A 23,206-nucleotide genomic window follows, 5' to 3' on the forward strand; every position below is an offset into this window, starting at 1 on the left:
AATCAGACCGCTCTTCGGGAGAGTGCTTGCGTCCCATTCCCCTGGTGGCTTGAATGAGCTCTGTGATCGGCCCTGCACGTATGAGTGACAGCAGACACATCCTATGGGCTCAAAGACGCGGCTGCAAAGTCCTGCACCGTCCGGCACCTCCTGCCCTACTGAGGGTCGTGCAATAGCCACCCCGGCTGTCAGGGCTTGAGTCCTGCTCCGTGCCCACCACCCCCAGCGACGCCTGCATTATGGCCGCCCCACCGCAACTGCGGACTCTGCTCTTTGCCGTCAACGCACTATTGCGCAAGCGCCGCTACCACGCAGCACTGGCCATGCTTAAGGGCTTCCGGAACGGGGCAGTGTGAGTGGGGTCATCGGGCTGGGCAGGGGGTGAAGGATCGGTCTGATGGGGTTGGAGAAGCGGACTCTGGGACCGGCGCCGCTGCGCTCTGCGCCCTTGAACAGCCCTAGTGTGTCTCGCGGTCTCGGTGTCCACTGTCGGCGCAGTGGGCGCTGGATTTTGGGTTCCGTGCGCCTTCTGAGCCGGGGCTCTAACTACGCTGTTTCTAGGTACTCCGTGCTTTGCAGCCTGGCCCTATTGCCTTGACTATTTCCCATGCCAGCCCCTGTATCCCTTCATTTGGGTCCAGTTTCCCCCCTCTTGCTGCTGTGTGCCCTTGGGCCTATCTGGCTTCCGTGGCTCCATCTGCACAGTGGGAAGTTGGACTCTGCCTTCTAGCAAGCCTGCGGCTCTGCCTCGCTATGCTCCCCCCATTAAACTGCCCTGGCCTTCCGTCCCGCTTCTCATTCTTTTGTAAGATTCTACTGCAAAGTCCTCTTCTGATAAGCAGCAGGCATGACCAGTGTAACTGAAGCTGCAAATATCTGCCAGGCACCTTGATTACAATTTGGCCATCAGACCTGCGGAAGAGGAGGTCATTTCTTCTGGCTGGCGCCAGGACGGGAGCTCAGTTTCCTTTAAACTTTATGCATTGAAAGTGAAAGTGAAGTCGCTCAGTCGTGTCCGACTCTTTGTGACCTGTAGCCTACCAGGCTCCTCTGCCCATGGGATTCTCCAGGCAAGAATATTGGAGTGGGTTGCCATTTCCTTCTCCAAAACTTTATGCATAAGTGCTGTCACTTATTGAGAGCCTACAGTGCCAGAACTGGGAAAGCATCAAAGAACAAAGGGAACAAAAGTCTGCATGTTCTTGGAGTTGGCATTTTAGTGGCAGCATGGCATGGTGGTGTGGCTGTGATCACTTCAGTTTGAGTACTGGTACCCCTTACTTGCATGATCTTGTGCAACTCATTTAGGCTCTCGAGGGACTGATGCTAAAGCTGAAACTGCAATACTTTGGCCACCTCATGCGGCGAGTTGGCTCACTGGAAAAGACTCTGATGCTGGGAAAGGTTGGGGGCGGGAGGAGAAGGGGACGACGGAGAATGAGATGGCTGGATGGCATCACCGACTCTGTGGACATGAGTTTGAGTGTACTCCAGGAGTTGGTGATGGACAGGGAGGCCTGGCGTGCTGTGATTCATGGGGTCGCGGAGAGTCGGACACGACTGAGCGACTGAACTGAACTGAACTGAACTGAAGCCTCAATTTTCATAAAATGGGGCTGATAATAGTACTTATATTGTAAGGTTGCTGCTAAACCATGAAAGACACCAGGATTCTTGGCCTTTGGAGGAGAGGAACTCAATCCCGGGCCAGTGACGAGGCTTGATCATTCAGAGCTTTTGTGTGATAAAGTTTTATTAAAGTATAAAAGAATTAGAGAAAGCTTCTGACATAGACATCAGCAGAAAGAGTGCCCCCCTGCTAGTCTTTAGTTGTATGTTATGTAGCTACTAGCAGTCTGCTAATTAGAGAAAGGAAATGTCTCAAAACTCAGAGACTGGCACCAGGCCCCTCACCCACAACATGCATTTTGAGATAACATTGGTACAAGGTGAGTTGACATGAATCTTCAAGAAAGGCAGATTTCTAAGCAAATACAGTCTCATTAATATAGCTTACGAGAACATTTGCGTGAGTAAAACATACTGGTTTGTCAAGTCAGTTCCATCTAAGACTCAGAACCTAGGAAGACAGGTGCTGCTGCAGCTGCTAAGTTCCTTCAGTTGAGTCTGACTCTGTGGGACCCCAGAGACGGCAGCCCACCAGGCTCCTCTGTCCCTGGGATTCTCCAGGCAAGAACACTGGAGTGGGTTGCCATTTCCTTCTCCAGTGCATGCATGCATGCTAAGTCACTTCAGTCGTGCCCGACTCTGTGTGACCTCATGGACAGCAGCCCACCAGGCTCTTCTGTCCACGGGATTCTCCAGGCAAGAATACTGGAGTGGGTTGCCATTTCCTTCTCCAAGGAAGACAGAGTCTAGGGTAAATACATAGTTCATTAACATAGCATAAGACAAACATTTGCATAAGAAAAATGTATTGGTTAGATCAAGGTTTGAGAAAAGTTAAGTTCTGGTGGAACCAGGTGTTGTCATGGCAACACAGAATTTTAAAAGAAACCTCTTTTTAAATTTGTATAGAGAAGGGGAAAAAAATCTAACGTTTGTTTCTTCCTGCCGCTTAAGAGAGAGATAAAAATTGTCTGACACTTGTAGTCTATTTCCTCCGTTTGGAGATCCCTGGCCTTCCTGCCTGTTACCCTCTCAATATCATACTCTCTGGCTTTCCTGGTGGCTCAGAAGGTAAAGAATCTGCCTGCAATGCAGGAGACCCAGGTGCGATCCCTGGGTTGGGAATATCCCCTGGAGAAGGAAATGGCAACCCACTTCATTATTGTTGCCTGGATAATACCATGGACAGAGGAGCCTGGAGGGCTACAGTCTATGGGGTCACAGAATTGGACAGACTGAACAACGAACACTTTGACTTTCATCATACTGTCGAGAGAATTGAGTCAATATGTGTGAAATGCTCCGCACAGTGCCTGATATGTATATAACTGTTGGCTGCTGTAATCATTGTTGTAGTTGCATGAATGTCTGCCTGGCTTACTCCCTCACCTTCCTCAGGCTTCTGATTGTCACCTCCTCAATGAGGCTATCTCTGAACTTCCACCTCCTTCCCTACTGACTTTTCCTCCATAGTCCTTATCACCACCTGACACTTAAGTCTTCACTTACGCATCCCGTTTTTCTACTCTGTCTCTCACTAGAAAATGAGCTTCATAGGGACAGAAATTTTTATCTGTTTTGTTCCTTAGTAAAAGTAGGCTCTTAAATATTAACCGAATGAATAAGTGTGTAAGGGAGGAATTGCCATTGTACCCATTTTCTGGATGAGAAGACTGTGGCTCAGAGAGGGAAATTCATAGCTCAGTGGTAACGAATCCACCTGCCAATGCAGCAGACACAGGTTTGATTCCTGGTCCGGGAAGATCCCACACGTTGTGGAGCAACTAAGCCCGTGAGCCACAACCATTGAGCCTGTGTTCTAGAGCCAGGAAATGCAACTACTGAGCCCACATGCCCAAAAGCTCGTGCTCTGCAACAGGAGAAGCCACTGCAATGAGAAGCCCACGCAGCAACAAAGACCCAGCACAGCCAAAAATAAATTTAAAAAAAATTTTTTAAAACAACAAAAATGTAGATGTATAAATTTTTTTTAATTAAAAAAGAAATTAATCATAATCTTATAATGTTGATTGCTGTCTAGTCAATAGACAGATTGTCCCAGTTGTCCCCTAAATGTCCTCTATAGCAAGATAGTCTAGATAAGGATCTTCCAGGATATCATACTGCATCTGTCATGGTCCTTTATTTATTTAATTTCTCTCTTATATGGAAGAGGACTGAAGGTCTGCATTCAGAGCTGCTCTGAAGTTTCCTTGGTCATGACGATTTTGTTTTTGCCACATCACATGGCACATGTGATCTTAGTTCTCCAACCAGGGATCGAACCCTCACCTCCTACAGTGGAAGCACAGAGTCTTAACCACTGGACCGCTGGGGAAGTCCCTGTCATGTTCTTTCAGTCCTTTTTAATCCAGAGCATTCCATGTTTCAGGACACAGAGAGATCTTGTGTGTGGCAGTAACTGGCTCCCACCAGAGTCTGAGTAGTTTGGGAAGGGGGCCAGGCACATGTAGGCAGTTGAGGGCATTGTTCCATTTGTGTCTGAGGTATAAGGCAGGGTCCTGTTCACTTTGGCCAGCTGGAGGAGGCCAACGGCCTCTTTATTCAGGGTAAGAAGACATGCCTTTGGAGGAGGTGGGGCAGAGAGCTTGCTGGGGGCCACATGAGGGTCCTGCCCACCCACTGCTAGGCAGAGGGAAAATAAGCCATTCAGCCTGGCTACCACATACAATAACACTGCTGTCAGTTGATCACACTTTTTATTTGATTTTTTAAAAAATTAGGTAGCATATTCACAAAAGGCATAAAAAGTTAGAGCTTTTTAGAAGTTTACACACCTTGCTCTAACCAAGCCTACAGCATATCTAGAGCTGCCTGGTTCATGTACAGCTCTGTGTATTCCACTGGTTGCCATGGGTCCATTATGTGTTTACCTAGTAGCCCCCTGTGGATGGACACAGGTTTGCTCCCAGTCTTTTGCTGCTTCAAACAAGCCTCACAAAGACCTGCCTAGCAGTCCAGTGGCTAAGACTGCATGCTCCCAATGCAGGGGGCCCGGATTTGACCCCTGGTCTGGGAACTAGACTCCACATGCCACAACTACAACCCAGTGCAGCCAAAATGAAGACAAACATAAATAAATTTTTGGAAAAAAAAAAAAAAACATGCCTCACAAATACTCATATGACAACAATATGGGGCTCATGACCATTGTCTGAGGGAGACTGTCAAAGATTGTTAGACCTTGTAGCCTGGAGAGGTCAGGGCCAGACAGCTGGAGAACTTGGTGGAGCGAGGGCAAGTCCAATAAAGAAGAAAAAGAAATGTAGTGACATTAGTACTCGTTGAATGAGGAACTTTTACATGTGCTAGGTCCTTAACTGTCAGAAACAACTCTGAAACAGGCAATACTTTTTACTGAAGGGAGAAGGGAGACTCAGAGACATTCAGTGATTTACCCAAGTTTATAGAGCAAAACCAGAGAAGACAATAGCATCCCACTCCAGTACTCTTGCCTGGAAAATCCCTTGGATGGAGGAGCCTAGTGGGCTATAGTCCATGGGGTCGCTGAGAGTCGGACATGACTGAGCGACTTCACTTTCACTTTTCACTTTCATGCATTGGAGAAGGAAATGGCAACTCACTCCAGTGTTCTTGCCTGGAGAATCCCAGGGATGGGGCAGCCTGGTGGGCTGCCGTCTATGGGATCACACAGAATCGGACATGACTGAAGCGACTTAGGAGCAGCAGCACAGAGCAAAACAGGGCAAGGCTTTGGTACCAGCTACTATTTACTTTGTATGACCCATTTGGAACCCAGATCTAACTCAAAAGCCAGCGTTCGTTTCCCTCCCAAAATGATATTAGGATTTGGGAGGGGGAGGAGGGGGCACAGGGAGTTGAAGAGAGAGCTCAGAAAGAAACAGTGGTGCAATGGTGCCTTAATAGCCATTTTCTTTTGTTTCTACAGCTATGGAGTCAAAATCCGGGCTCCTCACGCGCTGGTCATGACCTTTCTTTTCCGGAGTGGCAGGTACCTGTCCCCTCTGCACACCCCTCATACTGGGCAAGATCGCGTCAGGACTATTGGTGCAGTAGCCTCCGGGTTGGGTCCAACCTGCCCGCACCACCGTTTCCTAAAGCAAAAGTCCAATTCTTTTATCCCATCTTGAAGATTCACCAACTCCTGGCTCCTTGCTGTTCTCCAGAGAAGCCAGCTTCCAGGTGTGGCATCCAAGGCCCCCTGTACTCTGACCTCAGGGACATTCCCCCTTCTCTCCAACACCTACCGTGGGGAGCCCTTGGCACCAAGACTCGCTGCCATTCATTCATGTGCAACAGGTGGTTCCACCTCTTTACATTTCTCAGGCAGTACCCACCACACACACACCAGGAATCCCCTTTCCTCTTCTACCCCATCTTTATTCCTTCCTAGCAACCCATACCAGTTCTCTGAGGATCACTTTCTCAGGAAAACTCTCCATGACCTACTTTCTTTTCTTGTTCAAACTTCTTGGCTTTTCTCTGATCTTCCATAACTTCCCTCAAGGTGCTTCTCAGAAATCACCTTGTGTTTTAGTTTTTAATGTATCTAGCTTCACCTGGAGTTTGTAAGAATCATACATGGACTGCCTGCTGCTCAAATCCAGGTCGTGAAGATTTCTTTCTTTATGTATTTTTCTTTTTTTAATTTATTTTTGTTTTTGCCCTCCAAATTATTTTTTTTTAATTAAACTCATTCATTCCTTCAGTAAATATTTATTGAGCATCTAATATGTGCCAGACACTGTCTTTAGGTGCTGGGGATACAGCAGTGAATAAAACAGAGAATGATCCCTTCCCTCTTACAGTGGACATTTTAGCAAGGCATAGCAGAAAATAAACATAATAAATTTAAAAAGTATGTGGTATGTTAGAATATTATTTGGGCTGTAGGAAAGAAAATGTAGAGCAGGGAAAGGGGATCCAGAGTGCTGGGGAAAGGGCAGGCTGCAGAGCTAAATAGGGAAGGGCTCATTGAGAAAGTGACATTTTAAGTAGAGACTTGAAGGAGATGGAAGAGTTGGCCACATGGGTAACAAGGGAAAGAGTGTTTCATACCAAGGGGACAGCCCATGCAAAGGCCCTGAGGGGTGACCGTACGTGGTGAGTTTGAGGAGGCTGGAGCAGAGGGATTGCAGGGGAGAGAACAAAGAGAGGAATATTAAGGGGGTAACCGGGGCCCATCCTATTCAGCATTAGGTCAAAGAGAAGAGTTTGGCTTTTCCTCTTCTTTTTGTTTAATTTTCTAAATTTTTAATTGGAAGATAATTGGTTTACAATGTTGTGGTGGTTTCTGCCACACAACAATGCTAATTAGCCATAAGTGTATATATATGTATATATACTTAGATTTATTGAGCATATACTATATATATGTGTGTGTGTATATATATATGTGTGTGTGTGTGTGTATGTATATATATATATATATATATATCTCCCCTCTCTCTTGAACCTTCTTCCCACCCCCCTGGCTTTTCCTCTAAATGGAACAGGAAATTGTTGTAAGAATCTGTATAGGGACATGCCACTATTTGACTTAAATTTAATAGTGAGAAAGTGAAGTGTTTGCTGCTAGGGATCAAGGGCAGAAATAGGTGTAAAGTAGGAGGCAGAGGCAATAATCCAACTGAGCAACTCTGGTGGTCCAGACCTTGATGGTGGCATAGAGGTGAGAAGTGTTCAGATTCTAGAAACATTTTCAAGGCAGTATTAGTGCCTATGCTTGGAGAGTGGGAAATGCAGCTTGCCTTAGAACTGGCAGTGGTAGGCCCGTGTTCCTGTGGGGTGAGAGCTCGCTGACTCCTAGCTGTCCCCCCTCACCTGGCAGACTTCCCAGGTCCCAGCTGACACACTTCAAGGCCCTCCTCCAGCCTCAAGGGCACTTGCTGTTGCTGGGCCTGAATTGATCTCCCAGGGCGCATGCGGTTCCTCTCCTTGGTTCTCCTCACTGCCCCCTAGCGATTGTGAAAAGATAAGTCAAACCACGTGCCTTAAAGGTTCACTTCTCTCAAGATAAAGACAAAGTTTAGGACTTCCCTGGTGGCCCAGTGTTTAAGAATTTGCCTGCCAATGGTGGGGGCATGGGTTCAGTCCCTGCTCTGGGAAGACTCCACATGCCTTGGAGCAACTAAGCCCGTGTGCAGGAACTACCACACACCTAAAGCGCGTGCTCCCCAACAAGAGAAGCCACTGCAGCTAGAGAGCAGCCCTGGCTCTCTGCAACTAGAGAAAGCCCTCGAGCAGCAACGAAGACCCAGTCCAGCCAAAAATAAATAAATATATATTTTTTAAAAACGCATCTTACCATGGTCCCACCTCTCCCTCACAGCCTTTGCCTCACACATTTTCTGCTCAGGCCTTAATGACCTCTCTTTGTTCCTTTACTCCCCACACCCTGTCCCTCCTCGGGACCTCTGCTCGTATTGATCCCAGTACAACTCCTCTCCCCTGTTGACCTCTTGGACTCCTCATCCTTCACGTCCTGGCATCATTGCTTGTCAGGGTCAAAGTGTGACCTTTGTTTTGTGATTATTCATTTCATAATTCCCTCTCCCACTAGATCATAAACCTTGTGAGGGCAGCAAGCAGATCTGTTTTTTCTCAGAATCATATCCTCAGATCCAGCACATAGTACGTACTCCATCATTCACTCATTCATTTCTTCACATGTTCACTCCAGAAACAAATGTATTGAGCATCTGCTGTGCGCCAGGCCTTGCTCTGGGCACTGAGGATGAATGAGGGAGGTATAGATACCACTCTCTGGTAGCTTCCGCTGGGATGGGGTGGGAGTGGGGGGAGATAATAAACAAGTATGTAAATGTCAGGTGGTGATACGAGCTCTGAAAGAAAAGAAAAATTGGATAAGGGAACAGAATACAATGGGCATTCTTATACGTGGGGTAGTCAGGGAAGACCTCTTGAAGAAGGTGGTGGGGTAGTCAGAGAAGACCTCTTCGAGGAGATGGCGTGAAGTCAAAGCATGTATTCAGGGAGGGAGCAGCCCTAAGGGCATGGAGGGCAGAGGCGCGGGGTTGAATGAGCGCTGGCCCTGGGCTCCTTGCCTGGGCGGGTTTTGCATGCCAGGTGGGTGGATACCCCTGGGGCGGCTGGGCCTGCACTCACGGTGGCTCCCTGTGTCTATGCAGCCTCCGGGAGAAGCTGCGGGCCATCTTGCAGGCCACGTACACCCACTCCTGGAACCTGGCCAGGTTTGTGTTTTTCTACAAGGGACTCTGCGCCCTGCAGTCCCACGTCCAGGGTGAGACCTACCAGGCACACTCATTCGTGTCTGCCTTCATCGGGGGCTTGCTGGTGTTTGGAAACAACAGCAACATCAACAGCCAGGTAAAGGTCCTCCCAGAACGGGGACCGGGGAGGGGACTGGGGGGTAGGGCAGGATTCAGGTATAGAGTTGGGGATGGGAGTCAAAGAAGACGAGCTCTTGGCTCCCTGCCATGTCTGAGGGTCTGTTAGTTCATCAGTCCCTGTGTGACCTTGGGAAGGTCACTTCCCCCTCAATTTCCCCCTCTGTTAACCAGGTACCTTGTTGGAGTTCCATGCAGCTCTCTGGGGCAAAGATTTAAAAAGTAAAACAAAACACGCCCCAAACACTACTCTGCAGTGAAATGAGAAGAAAAAAATGAGTAAGATTTTCATAAAACGAAACTTACTACATTCGAAGAATTATCTCTTATTCTGCAACTTGCCCTTTTTCTTGGTTAAAAATTCCATTTTTTAACAAGATAATGATAAAACAAAATGCTAACTGTTGCTGCTGCTGCTGTTTTAGCATCCTGCTTGGGCTATATGAAAAGTTGGCAGTGTTTCTAATTTGCCTCCCTCAAATTTCTTAAATATTCTTAAATTATAAAAATACTTGTTTTATTTTCACATTTTAAGTAATGCAAACTAAGCACCCATTATGTGCCTGGCACACTTCTGGATGCTTAGGATACATCATGATGAAATTAGAAAATAAATTGAAAAGAAAGTCTCTCTCCCCCTCTAACTGTCCAGCCACTGTCCAGAAACACTTTTTTTAAAAATTTTTATTGGAGTATTGGGCTTCCCAGGTGGCTCAGTGGTAAAGAATCTGCCTGCCAGTTCAGGAAAGTGCAGGAGATGTGGGTTTGATCCCTGAGTCAGGAAGATTCCCTGGAGGATGGCATGGCAACCCACTCCAGTATTCTTGCCTAAAGATCCCATGGATGGAGGAGCCTGGAGGGCTACAGTCCATAGGGTCGAAAAGAGCTGGACATGACTGAGCACGCACACACACATATACACAATTGGAGTATAGTTGATTTACAATGTTGTGTAGGTTTCTGCTGTGCAGCAAAGTGAATCATTTATACATGTATATAGATGGTCATTTTAACTGTGTCTTGTGTAGCTTTTCAGAACTTGTCTGTGCTTGTATTAGTGTTCATAGCAGGAGTTTTCCACCAACGAGATCATAGTACTTTTTTTTTTTCCTATAATAGTGTACCTTGGAGGCGTCTCTTGTCAGTCCCTCATTCTTTGTAACATGAGCAGAGCTCTCTACTGATGGGATAGACCAGCCTTGATTTCACAGTCTCCTCTGGATGGACATTTAGGGGCTCTTTAGCGTTTGACCTCACACATACACTGTAGTCTACATCTTTGTTCAGACATCTTCCTGCACTTGTGTCAGTCTGTCTGTAAGTTCCTAGACATGGAGTTGTAGAGTCTATGGATATGAGCATTTTGTATTTTGGGAAAGTTTACCCAGCTTTTTTTTTTTTTTTTGATAGAAATTTAATTTGTCTATGAACTTCCAAGTTCTAGGAATCCTGGATACACCCATTTCCTTCCCCCTTCCCTCCTTTCCATGACCCCTGGCAACAGCTGCTCTGACCTCCATTCAAAAATGTTACATGATGGACATACAGATGGCCAACAGGTACAGGAAAAGGAACATGAAAAGATGGTCAGTTTCACTAATTGTTAGAGAAATGCAAATCAAAACTATAGTGAAATATCACCTCACACCAGTCAGAAAGGCCATCATCAAAAAGTCTACAAATAATACTGGAGTGGGTGTGGAGAAAACGGAACACTTTAGTGGGAATGTAAATTGGTGCAGTCACTGTGGAGAACAGTATTGAGATTCCTTAAAAAACTAAAACTAGAGTCATTATACGATCCAGCAATCCCAGTCCTGGGCATATATATGGAAAAGATGAAAACTCTTAATTCAAAAAGATACATATACCCCAGTGTTCATAGCAGCACTGTTTACAAGCATGGATGCAACCATTGACAGATGAATAGCTAAAGATGATGTAGTGTGTACACACACACACACACACACTGGAATATTATTCAACCAGAAAAGGGAATGAAATAATGCCATTTGCAGCAACATGGATGGACCTAGAAATTATCATACTAAGTGAAATCAGACAGAAAAAGGCAAATATATCACTTACATGTGGAATCTAGAAAAGATGATACAAATGAACTTATTTATGTAACAGAAACAGACTCACAGACATAGAAAACAAACTTATGGTTACCAAAGCGGGGGTGGCATAAATTAGGAGTTTGGAATTAACACTTACTACTATATATAAAATAGATAAACAACAATTAGTCAGGGAAGTATATTCGATATTTTATAAAATAAAATTTTTTATAATCTGAAAAAGAATATACATACACATATGTGTGTGTATAGCTTAATCACTTTGCTGTACACCTGAAGCACAATATTGTAAATAACTACACTTCAATTTTTAAAAATATTATATAAATGGAGTCATTATAGTTTGTAATCTTTGAGGGTTGGCTTTTTTCACTCAGCATAATTTCCTGGCAATTCTTCCAAGTTATTGTATCAGCTGTTCATTCCTTTTCACTGCTGAGTAGTGTTCCATGGCATGGATGTACCTATTGAAGGACATCTTGGTTCTAGTCTTCAGCTGCTCAGAACTTTCTTGTACATGTATTTGGTGAACATAAGTTTTCACTTCTGTGATAAATACCTGGAGTGCAATTCCTGGGTCATATGGTACATAAAGGGTTTTCCCGATGTCTCAAGAGATAAAGAATCTGCCTGCAATGTAGGAGACATGGGTTTGATCCCTGGGTTGGGAAGATCCCCTAGTGGAGGAAATGGCTACCCACTGTATTCTTGTCTGGAGAATCTCATGGACAGAGGAGCCTGGCGGGCTACAGTCCAAAGGGTTGTAAAGGGTCAGACACGACTCAGGGTCTGAGCACACACACATGGAACATATACACAGTTTTAGAGGAGACTGACAAAGTATTTTCCAGAGTGATTGTCCTATTTTACATTCCTATCAGGAATATATGTGTGATCCAGTTTCTTTACCTTCAAGCTGGCATGTGGTTTGTTACATTTCAGATTTTTGACATTTTGATAGGTGTGTAGTGCAGATTGTGGCTTTTAAAAAGTTTTTTATTTATTTAACTCTACCAGGTCTTAGCTGTGCCATGCAGGATCTAGTTTCCCAACCAGGCATGGAACCTGGGCCCCCTGCATTGGATGATTAGAGTCTTAACCACTGGCTGTCAGGGAAGTCCCTCTCATTGTGGTTTTAATTTGCATTTCCCTAATGGCTAATGAAGCTGAACCTTTTTACAAGTGTCTATTTTCTTTTTGTGTAACCTCTTCAGTGAAATATCTGTTTGTGTCTTTTGCCTATTTTCTAACTGGATCGCCTCTTTTTTTCACTGTTGTGTTTTGAGAGTTTCTAAAAATATTTTCCAGACATGAGTCTTTGTCAGATATGAGTTTGTAAATATTTTCTCTCAGTCTGTAGCTTTTCTTTTCAACCTCTTCACATGGACTTTCACAACTGAAGAATTTTGCATTTTGATGAAATCCAGTTTATTAATTTTTTTTTCATTTGTGGACTGTTTTTTGTCTTCAAGCTACCTTTTAGTTTTGAGCCATGTAAATATATTCATTTTTCAAAATTTTTTATTAAAAAGAATAATAAATTAAAAGACATAAGTAGTGGGACTTCCCTGGCGGTCCAGAGGTTTAAACTGGGTGCTTTTATTTCAAGGGATATGGTTTGAATCCCTGGTTGAAGACCTAAGATCTCTTTTGCCATGCAATACTGCTAAAAAGACATAAACAGTAATATTCAAATGCCTGCTGGAAACCACTTCAAATCACCTTGCTCACACTCTGCAAAACCCTGATCCAGTGCACAGGCAGCACTCCAGGGTGGGGCAGGGTCGGGGAAGGGAATGGGGGGAAATGGGGGAGGGATGAGGTGGGGTGGGGTTGGTCGAAGGTTCCCAGTGGCTGGGCCCACTTGTAACCCCGTCCTTCCCTCCCACAGATCAGCATGTACCTACTATCCCGCGTCCTGTTTGCCCTGTGCCGCCTGGGCGTGGAGAAGGGTTTCATCCCCAAACCCAAGTTGGACCCGTTTCCGTTGTTCACGGGGCTGGTGTGGGGGCTGGTGCTGTGGCTCTTCGAGTACCACCGGGCCACCCTGCAGCCCTCGCTGCAGTCGTCCATGACCTACCTGTACGAGGACAGCAACGTGTGGCATGACCTCTCGGACTTCCTTATCTACAACAAGAGCCAACCCTCCAAGTAACAGTGCCCCCACGTGCTCAGCAAGGCTCCTGCACCCAAGTCAGGTGACGGAGGTGTCCAGCCACGGTTCGAGATTGACTCCATCTGCTAACTATCCCAGAGGATCCTACCTCTTCAAGATCTGGGGTCTCAGACTCTAACTTTTATTAGCCCAGGGTTCCATTTGGCGAAATGGAAGCACTGATTGTCAGTTCTTATTAGGTACTCTTGAATAGTGGAATGAGCCACCGAATCAGGCTGAGGAGCCTTGGGCATGGTCATGGCTGCTGACTCTTGAGAGACCAGGGAAGGTCCCGCCCCACCCTGGGCCTCAGGGATCATCGAGCCCGGACGAGGGTACTGAAGTCTCTTTCTGGTGGGTATGTTCTCTGACCATTCTTCTGTAACAGAGGGCTTCTGGCTGATGGGCAGTAGGTTGCAAAAATGCATTTTTAGACAATACTCAGTTCCTTGCCTTGGGTGTTCTATTGTAGAAGCTCCAGCGTTTCCACTGTCTAACAGAAACACAGTGAGAGACATATGTGACTGAGCTTTTTTTAGCAGCCACAGTTTTTAAAAAGTGGAGGGAATTCCTAGTGGTCCAGTGGTTAGGACTCCGCTGTCACTGCCAAGGGCATGGGTTCTATCCCTGGTTGGGAGCTAAGATCCCACATGCCATGAGGTGTGGCCAAAAAAAAAAAAAAAATGTGGGGAAAGAAGCAGAGGAGATTAATCTTAATTATGTCTTTGAACCCAGTATTTCTCAAATGTTATCATTTTAATGAATGTTAAATATAAAAATTAATAAGATATTTTAGATTATTTTTTTCTTGTACTAAGTCATCAGAATCAGGTGTGTGTTTTACACTTTCAGCATTTCTCAATTTGGACCTGTCACATTTCAAGTGCTCAGGAGCCACATGTGGCTAATGGCTGCTGTATTGGACAGCGCAGATCAGAACATTCTATCCTCGCAGAAAATTCTAGTGGACAGTGCAGATACAGAGCTGAAAGGCCTGAGTCCCCACTGGACTGCTGTGTAACCTTGGGGAAGGTTCTTCTCAGAGGCTCAGTTTCTACTAAAGTGAGGATAATCATAGTAATACCTGGTGTCTACACTGGACTTGTGTAACTCCGATGGCTGCTTCTACTACTACTGACATCCACCTAGTGAACTCCTACTTCCTCCTTCCTGGGTGCTTTGCACATATTTTTAACCCTTACAATGACCTCGCAGGTACATATTTTTATCTCCATTTCACAGATGTAGAAACTGAGGATCGGAGAAGTAACTTGCCAAAGGCAATACAACTAGTGTGACAGCCAAACCAGGGTTTAAACCCAGATCTATGTGATTTCAAAGCTTTTTTTCAGTGCCTTAAATTTAGAAACCTAAACTATGTTATGCAAAGTTAGCTAGTTATTGGGGTGCACACTCAAATGCCTATAGGGGCCTGGGAAGTGGCATAAATGATGATGTTTTGGGTGCTATGCAGTTGGGAGGGATGGAGACCTGGTGAACGGGAGACTTGTGTGTGCGCCAGACTAATTTTTTTTTTTTAAACCACCAAGCTGAACAAATCAAACACATCTCCAGGAGATTTGGTCCGTGGGCCATCAATTGGAGTAGGCATACTTCAGTCTTTTTCTATATTTTGAAAATTACTAGTAGAAATATCCACATGAGTCACTGGAGATCTTATTAAAATGCAGATTCTGATTCAGTGGGTTTGGGGTGGGGCCTGAGATTCTGGGTTTCTCACAGCTCCTGGGTGATGGCTGCTGCTGTTCTGAGCTTGAGTAACAAGGTAGTAGGGAATGACGGGGGCCAGCCAGTAGCCCATGTGACGAAGGAGGAAGCTATGTCACAGAGCTGTTAGGTCATGAAGGTGGGACTGGGTCTGAGTCTAAACAGTGTGTTCTCAGGCACGATGTTGTACGACCAGCTTAGAGAAGGTAGTCTTGAAGTTTCCTTAGTTCACTCTGTGGAGGCTGAATGAGGTCCTGAGGTTATGGGAAGGGGAGCGGGTAGCCACAAGCAAGTGGGTTTTAAAGCAGATGCTGGAGTGCCCCACCCATATCCTGTCTAACTTACCACTTCAGTGCATAGCAGCCACCCTACTGCCACCCTGAGTCTTTCTGCCTGAGGGCTCCTCCCTTGCTCTCGGCACCTGGTCTGTCAGCCTGCGGCAGACCTGCAGTGCTGGAGATGAATACATCCTGAGAGCAGCTGTCAACCAGGGACTGGTGGCGACCCCCACACCTGCACTCCGATTGCCACTGGGTGGGATAACTCCCAGGTGCCTGCTCTACACTGGCTCCCAGAGCACCCAGCCGGACTGAGCTCCGCCGCCCAGAGCGGTCACTCGTGTGACAACACCTCCTCCCTTGTCTCCCTTCCTTGTGCCCCTACCACTGCTTCCCGGGACCACTTCCCACAGAAACTGCTTGCACTCAACATCCTCATCTCGGGGTCTGCTCTTGGGGGAACCCAAACTAAAACTGGCCCTCGGTGCAGCGAGTTGAGGGGCAGCAGAGCATGGTGGTTAAGGCTATCAGCTTTGGAACCCAGAGTGTCTGGGCTCAGTTCTGGCCCCGCTGGTTCCTTGTAAGTGACTTAACTATTCAGGGCCTCCGTCTTGTCATCTGTTAAACAGCCATTCTCATGGGACACGCCTTGGAGGGTGGTCTGGAGAGTTAAATGATATGACAGCATATAAAGTAAGCACTTGATAAATGCCTATTGCTATTTCCAATGTATCATCCAAATGTAAAAGGAAGCTTGGCCCCAAGGACTACGGACACTCTGCTTTCAACCTGGCCCGCCCCGCCCCTCAACTGAAGGTAAAAGCCTTGGCTGCCTGCCCTCCATTCCTCCCAACGTCCCCCCACTGCCGCTGGGGGTTGGCCGGCTCCCCCACCCACTGTCTCTGCTCTCTAAGAATAGGTTCCCCTCACAGATGGCATCTCTCTGGATCCTGCCAAAGCATCTGGTGCCTCCAACTGCTCACTCCAGGGAGGGAGGCAGTGTGGTCCTCATGCAGGACTAGAGCCCCGGCTCCTGGGAGGAGTTCCCACTCAGCTCCCTCCTGGCCCAGCCTCCGTGTCTGTAAGACCTGGAAAACCGGGATTGCCAGAGGCCCTTGGCCCACAGTAGGCCCTCCATAAATGCTAGTTCCTGAAATAGCAGTTTTAACATGTTTCAATTAAGCACCTGCTACTTTCCTATCAGGTCTCTGACTTGCAAAGCTGTAAACAAAAATTTTTAAGCAATAATGCATACACAATAGCATAAAACGTAAATGGGTACACGAAGTGTATAATAAGGAAGAGTCAAGTTCCCCCTGAACCTCAGATCCACCTACCTGCCACCGCCCCAGCCAGGGGCGCCCCCATCCATACATTCTAGTGCACCATTCCTGAGAAATTCTCTGCACAACCACCCATCTCTGTCCTCTAAGAAGCTTTTACATTGCACTGTCATCTCAAGAACTCTTGAACACTCCTTCCTTGTTCTCTGCATGTTTGGTTTCTCTTTGATCAATAATCTGATATAAAAGTGAGTCCTGGAATTCCCTAGCAGTCCAGTAGTTTAAGGCTTCGCACTTTCATTGCCAAGGGCACCGGTTCAACCCCTAGTCAGAAACCTAAGATCCTGCAAGCCGTGGGGTGTGACCAAAAAAACAAGTCAGTGTTAGTATTATTTTTTTAAAAAAAGGGAGTCCTTTCTTTGAGCCAGTTCCTATCCCCCTCAACCTCACCCCCAAGTCCCCAAATATCTCGGGCAGATCAGCATGAAGATGAATTATCCTAGATGTCCTGAGTCTCGTAGATGACACCCGACATGAATGCCCACGGAACTCCAACTGAAATGGCAAGGACAAAGTTGAAGTGAATTTGAGGCCCTTCTGCTGCTCCTCTCCCAAATTAGAGGTTGTTCGGGGAACCCATGTGAGAGTGATGATTCACAAACCCAGGCTCCAAGAAGCTGCCTCCTCTGCTTCTCACGACTGCCGCCTTCCTCACGGCAGACTCCAGAAAGGATCCTGGAGATGGTGTTTCTGTCCACACTGTTCACTTCTCCCACTCCCATGAGTGTGTGTTGGGTTTGTGACAATCAGGTTTTAAACCTGACACCCTCCTAAACCAGCACATCGTGCTGTGTCCACCTCTTGGAACCAATAGTCTATCTGTGACTGCAGGTGGGTTGCTTTCTATGAGGGTATTTATAAAAAGAAATATTATGTTTTTTTTTCCTTCCCTTATCTTGTTGCAGATTCATGGGGATAGAGAGGGTCCTCTTTCAGTCTTGAAAAGCATTTTGGGTGCGTGTGTGCTGAGTCATGTCCAACTCTGTGTGACCCTATGGGCTGTAGCCTGCCAGGCTTCTCTCTCCATGGGATTCTCTAGGCAAGAATACTGGAGTGGTTTGCCATGCCCTCCTCCAGGGAATCTTCCTGACCCAGGGATTGAACCTGTGGCTCCTGCGTTGCAGGTGGTTTTTTTACCACTGAGCCATGGGGAAAGCCCACATTTTGGATGAGAGTATGTTAAGTTTAACCAGAGGCCTCCTGCAGGACTAACTCTTGGGACTGGCAGCCACAGGGGCCCAGCTAGAGGACAGAGGGAAAGCTGGGCTCCCCTATGAATACTGATTTTCAAGAGGGCTCCCTGCTTTCTGTTGCAGGCCTGTGTGCTCATGATTTCATGAACAAAACAAGACCAGGCAGCAGTGAAATGCAGGTCATGAGGTTCCTGTTGGAAGCCTTGCTCTCCTGCTTTTCTGAGCTCTCCCTTCAGCTTCTCATGGGCTGGATGTCAGCTGAGAGAGATCAAAGTCATACCTCATCAGCTCTTTTTTTTTTTTGCCCACGCTCCCCAGCTTGTGGGATCTTAGTTGCCCAACAAGGGGTTGAACCTGGGCCCCCTGCAGCGGAAGATTAGAGTCCTAACCACTGGACTGCCAGGGAACTCCCTACATCTCCTCTTTCAGGACACTCATTTTTAGAGTGTCTTTTTTATGTGTGTCATGAACCCTTTTGGCATCTGGTGAAGCCTATAGACCCTTCTCAAGAATTCTGCCTTTTTTTTTTTAAAGAATGCTGTTTTTTAAACCATAAATAGGATTACAAAAGACAACAATTATATTGAATATTGAAATAATAATCAATATTTTTTATATTGTGACTTAGTAATATTTTTTATGGCTGTGCTGGGTCTTCATTGCTGCTCGGACTTTTCTCTAGCTGTGGCAAGCGGGGGCTACTCTCTAGTTGCGGTGTGCAGGTTTCTCATTGTGGTGGCTTCTCTTGTTGCAGCACATGGGCTCTAGGGTGCGTGGGCTTCAGTAGTTGCAGCACATGGGCTCAGTAGTTGCGGCTCCCAGACTCTAGAGCACAGGCTCAATAATTGTGGCACATGAGCTTGGTTGCTCTGAGTTATGTGGGATATTCCTAGTTCAGGGATCCAACTGGTGTCTCCTGCATTGGCAGGTGGACTCTTTGCTACTGAAAGAGTACAGGGCACCAGGGAAGCCCTGTGTGTTCTTTTTTAAACACATCAGATAAAAAGATCAAGTGGCAGGTCCAAAACTACCAGGATGTCACAGGTGTCATAAGCATGAACAGTATCTTAGAATCCCTGGGGCAGCTGTGATAAGGAAATAGCTGTGATTTCTCTTGGTGATAAAGTCCCAAGTTGCTGCTAATTGGCCTCTGGATTGTTGCCTACATTTAAAATGGAAGGAAATGTTACATTTCAGTTAGACTAATGAAAATATAGGTGTAATTTTTTTTCCTGCCCAAGTTCATGGAACTTGGGTTCATGGATCACAGTTTCAGAACTGCTTGAGGGTGGCTGAAAAGCTATGACAAACCTAGACAACGTATTAAAAAGCAGAGACATCACTTTGCCGACAAAGGTCAGTATAGACAAAGCTATGGTTTTTCCAGTAGTCATGTACCGGTGTGAGAACTGGACCATAAAGAAAGCTGAGCGCTGAAGAATTGATGCTTTCGAACTGTAGTGCTGGAGAAGACTCTTAAGATTCCCTTAAACTGCAAGTAGATCCAACCAGTCAATCCTAAAGGGAAGCAACTCTGAATATTCATTGGAAGGACTGATGCTAAAGCTTCAATACTTTGCCACCCGATGCGAAAAGCTGACTCATTGGAAAAGACCCTGATGCTGGGAAAGACTGAGGATAAGAGAAGAGGGTGACAGAGGATGAGATGGTTGGATAGCATCACCGACTCAATGGACATCAATCTGAGCAAACTCTGGGAGATGGTGAAGAACAGGGAAGCCTGGCATGCTGCAGTCCATGGGGTCACAAAGACTTGGATACAACTTAGCGACTGAACAACAATCAATATTGGCTGAGTTCTTGCTAGGTACTAGGTACCTGTGAGATGGGAGGTTAGGGTTTAGCAATGAAAAAACCAGTTCTTGCTCACCGGGGGTTTACCACCCAGGGAGGGAAGACCAACAAATATACAGTTCAGAGTGGTAGGTGCCAGGAAGGCGGTGTAGTAGAGAACAGCAAGGTCTGTTTTCCAGGGAAGGCTTCTCTGAGGAGGTGTTGTTGGCTCTGGGATCGAGCCATGCTGAGAGGTAGAGGAAGGGTGTTACTGGCATAGGAGCTGCAACAGGCCCTAAGGGGAACAGCTGACAGCATTCCAGGGCCTGCAGGAGGTCCGCAAGACTGGGACAGAGTGGCAGGTGGGGGCTTCCTGGAGTGTGTCGGAGATGGAGTCCCAGAGGCTGGCTGGGCCCATCAAGCCGGCTTTGTGGTCCAGAGTGAGGGGTTTGGGTTTTCTTCTCAGTTTGACAGGCAGCCTTTGGCAGGTTTAAGCAGGAGAGTGATGTGGCTGTGATGTGATTTACATTTTGGAAAGATCCTTCTAGCTGTGTGTGGGGAACAGAACGTAGAGAGCCAGACTGGCAGCAAGACCCGATGAGGAAGCCAGGCAGGGGTCCCAGTGAGATCATGACAGACTGGACCAGGCTGGGGCCTCGGGGTGGAGAGAAGTGGGCAGATCTGGGGTATCATTTGCAAAGTGGCTCAGTGGCCCAGGACTTTTTGGAAGTGGGGATGAGAGAGACGGGTATAGCAAATGACCCTCCCACCCCCCAGCCCAGCTGAGAAACAGACCTGGACCTTGCCCCCTCCCCTCGCCTCTTCAGCCCCCTGCAGCCCTCCATGGCCCCTCTGGGGCCAGCCACCCGCCCACGGGCCCCTGGCATTCGAGCTTCCCAGCTGGCCTTGATTGTTGTCACTCCCCAGGGAGTCATGGGAACACACTCCCCCTGCCCGCTGCGCCCCCCTCTCCCCAGACGAGGCCAGGCCCTAACAATGCCCCTCAGCCAGCCAGTGGCCTGGACACAATGCCCCTGTTTCGGTTCATTGCCAGCTCCAGGAGGCCTGCTGGGTTTCCTGGCCTGTTTGGCATATATATAACTCTGGCTTCCAGCAGGGATTTTTTTTGTTGTTCAAAAAAAAAAAAAAAGGAAGGAGAGGGAGGGAGAATATCTCAGGCTCCTCCTTTCTGAATATCTTAATATATTATGAAAAGCCTTTCTCTTCTCTTCATGAGCTCTTGCTACTCCCCTCCCTGACCGCGTTTGCCATGTGCCTGTCAACCCCGGGACCAAATGCAGGTCAGCAGGTGTCAGAAAGAAAACGAGCAAAATGAAAGAAAAGCGACTCGCTCCGCCGTGGCCAGCCTCAAACGTGCTGGTGAGGCTGGAGGTGATGAGAACAACGAGGCCTCTGAGGGGGCAGGCCCCGGGGCCCCATGCTTTTCAGCCACCTTATCTCCGACTTCCAAGACACCCTCCAAAATGAAACACAACGTTTTATCTTGAGCCCCTAGGAAAGAGAAGGGCTGCTGACTAAAATGGGCATGCCATTGATTGTATGATGCACCTCACTTTCAGAGCTGTTAAATACAAAAAAAGAAAGTTTGAGAGAGGACTTCCCTGGTGGTCCAGGGGTTAAGACTCTGTGCTTCCATTGCAGGAGGCATGGGTTCAATCCCTGGTCAGGGAACTAAGATTCCCACTTGCCTCCTAGTGCAGCCAAAAAATAATCAATTTTTAGAAAATGGTCTGAGAATCAGTGGAATATAGGATTGTCTCATCTACACACTTCATTGCCATCCAAATGTGTTTTTCTCCTTGTCTCTGAGCCTAATAAAGTTTGGGAAGCAGTGCACGGATTGCTGCTTGAAAACTCGTTCTGCAGCCTAACAAGTTTTTTTCTTTTTTCATTTGGAAAACTTGGGAGGAGATGTAGGCAAGCTGCTCCAGTAATTCAGCCTTCATTCTTAGTAACTGCTGACATTTATTGAGGGCTCTCTACATGCCAACTACTGCCCTAAGCACTTTCATAACTCAGTTAATGTCCCAACAGGCCTATAAGGTGAACACTGTGATCTTTATTATTACCATCCCCATTTTACAGGTGAGAAAACAGAGCCCTTCTGCTTTAAGGACTCCCCACCCTCTCACTGCAGCCCTGCTTGGGGCAGGCATGGCCACTGTGTCAGGTTTTCTACCCTCCGCTTGGAAAAGCATAATCCCACTGCAGAGGCTGGAGTGATCAGAGAAAGGAAGAGGCACTGGGTGAGCCTTGGAGAGGAGAGGGAATCCCCAGAGCTTGAGCTCATGGAATAATGGGGGTGCAAGTGAAGGGAGGCTTGCTTATGGACTAGAGGCCTATCCACTTCCACTGACCTTGGACCCTCCGGCTGGACATTTGGACTGGCTGATGACCAAAGACTTAGCCAAGGCCACACAGTCAGGCAGCTGCTGGCTGGCACTAAGCCCCATGGACACCCACTTCCCTTCCCTTCCACATCTGCATCTTCCACAAAGAGGAGCCGTGCTGGTGCTCTAGTAATGTCACTAAGAGTGGTTAACATTTATTGGATGCTTACGCAGTGCCAGGCGCAGGCATTAGGGATTGCAAACTCAGAGTGGCAGGGCAAGTAAGGTCATCACGTGAGGCAAGCCAGTCAGGGACACTGGTTGCCTGGAGGGTCAAGGCTCTGGCTAAATGGGGGACAGCACTTGCTTAGTACCCTGATGGCCTACCTGGCATTGCCAGATACTACTTTTTTTAAAGCCAGACATTTGGGCGTTCCCTTGTAACCGAATGGTTAGGATTCCAGGTGTCAGGGAATTAAGATCCTACAAGCCATGCAACATGGCCAAAATTTTTAAAAATCCAGATACTTAAATTTTTCTAGCATGTCCCAATTTAAAATTTGTTTTAAAAACTAATTCATAATTCAGGGGAAGAATACCCTGAGCAAATTAAATCCGGGCCGCGGACCAGTTTGCAAAATCTGCTTGTCTTGTTTTCTCATTGAACCCTGACACCCATTCTGTTGAGGAGCCCCTGCCCCTTGTTCTACGAAGGAGGCAAGCAGAGCTCTTCAAGGGGGTAAATCACTTACCCATCTGGTCAAGCCACACAGTGGGGGTCTGCCCGACTCCCAAGTCTTGCTCCTATGTGAGACAGCCTCCCGAATGGGTGAGAGGCCTGTGTTCAGACACAGCCAGGACTGGCACCGTGACAGAACGTCTCCAGAGACAGTAAACCGTCAGTCAAACCACTCAGTGTAGTGACAAGGGATCATTCGAGATGAATGTAATGTTGCAGACTTAAAACTCCCCACCTCCTTCTGCCAGAACTCAACAATGGATGTCTCTGTGCCTCTTAATAAAATGAAGTCCCCACAGAATCATTTCTCCCAATTATGTATTCCTTATAATAATGGGATGTTCATGTTTGGAGATTTTTTTTTTAAAGCTATGAATGTACGTTTAGGGGAGTTGGTGCATGTGGAATAAATAGCTTTGAACTATTTGTGTCGCTTGTCAAACTTCTTAATGAGCATATTGTGCAGATACATAGAAATAATTCTGACTCTCCCATTGGAGGGTGAGCTCCAGGAGTCAGAGATGAGTGGTTTGCTTTCA

General features: G+C 46.8%; 1 protein-coding gene across 2 annotated transcripts; it reads left to right on the forward strand.

The window, feature by feature from the left end:
- PXMP4 (peroxisomal membrane protein 4) lies at positions 1 to 23,093 on the forward strand. Of its 2 annotated transcripts, none has more exons than XM_055435689.2 (4): positions 1 to 352; positions 5,561 to 5,623; positions 8,784 to 8,982; positions 12,978 to 23,093. In XM_055435689.2, the coding sequence occupies exons 1-4, from the start codon at positions 240 to 242 to the stop codon at positions 13,239 to 13,241; spliced, it is 639 nt and encodes a 212-aa protein (XP_055291664.2). In that variant the 5' UTR covers positions 1 to 239; the 3' UTR covers positions 13,242 to 23,093. The 2 variants fall into 2 exon arrangements, with proteins under 2 accessions (XP_055291664.2, XP_055291654.2); XM_055435679.2 differs by lacking the exon at positions 1 to 352 and adding an exon at positions 366 to 561.
- Positions 23,094 to 23,206: the final 113 nt, after the last annotated feature.

Source organism: Moschus berezovskii, chromosome 15 (genome assembly GCF_049115385.1).
Source record: "Moschus berezovskii isolate FMDL1 chromosome 15, NW_MosBer_1.0, whole genome shotgun sequence".
In the NCBI taxonomy this organism is placed as follows: Eukaryota; Metazoa; Chordata; class Mammalia; order Artiodactyla; family Moschidae; genus Moschus; species Moschus berezovskii.

Coding starts and splice junctions, on each gene's coding strand:
- PXMP4 (XM_055435679.2), top strand. CDS start 398: ATGGGGTTGGAGAAGCGGACTCTGGGACCGGCGCCGCTGCGCTCTGCG. Junction 562..5,560: donor TCTAACTACGCTGTTTCTAG/GTACTCCGTGCT, acceptor TTGTTTCTACAG/CTATGGAGTCAAAATCCGGG. Junction 5,624..8,783: donor TTTCTTTTCCGGAGTGGCAG/GTACCTGTCCCC, acceptor GTGTCTATGCAG/CCTCCGGGAGAAGCTGCGGG.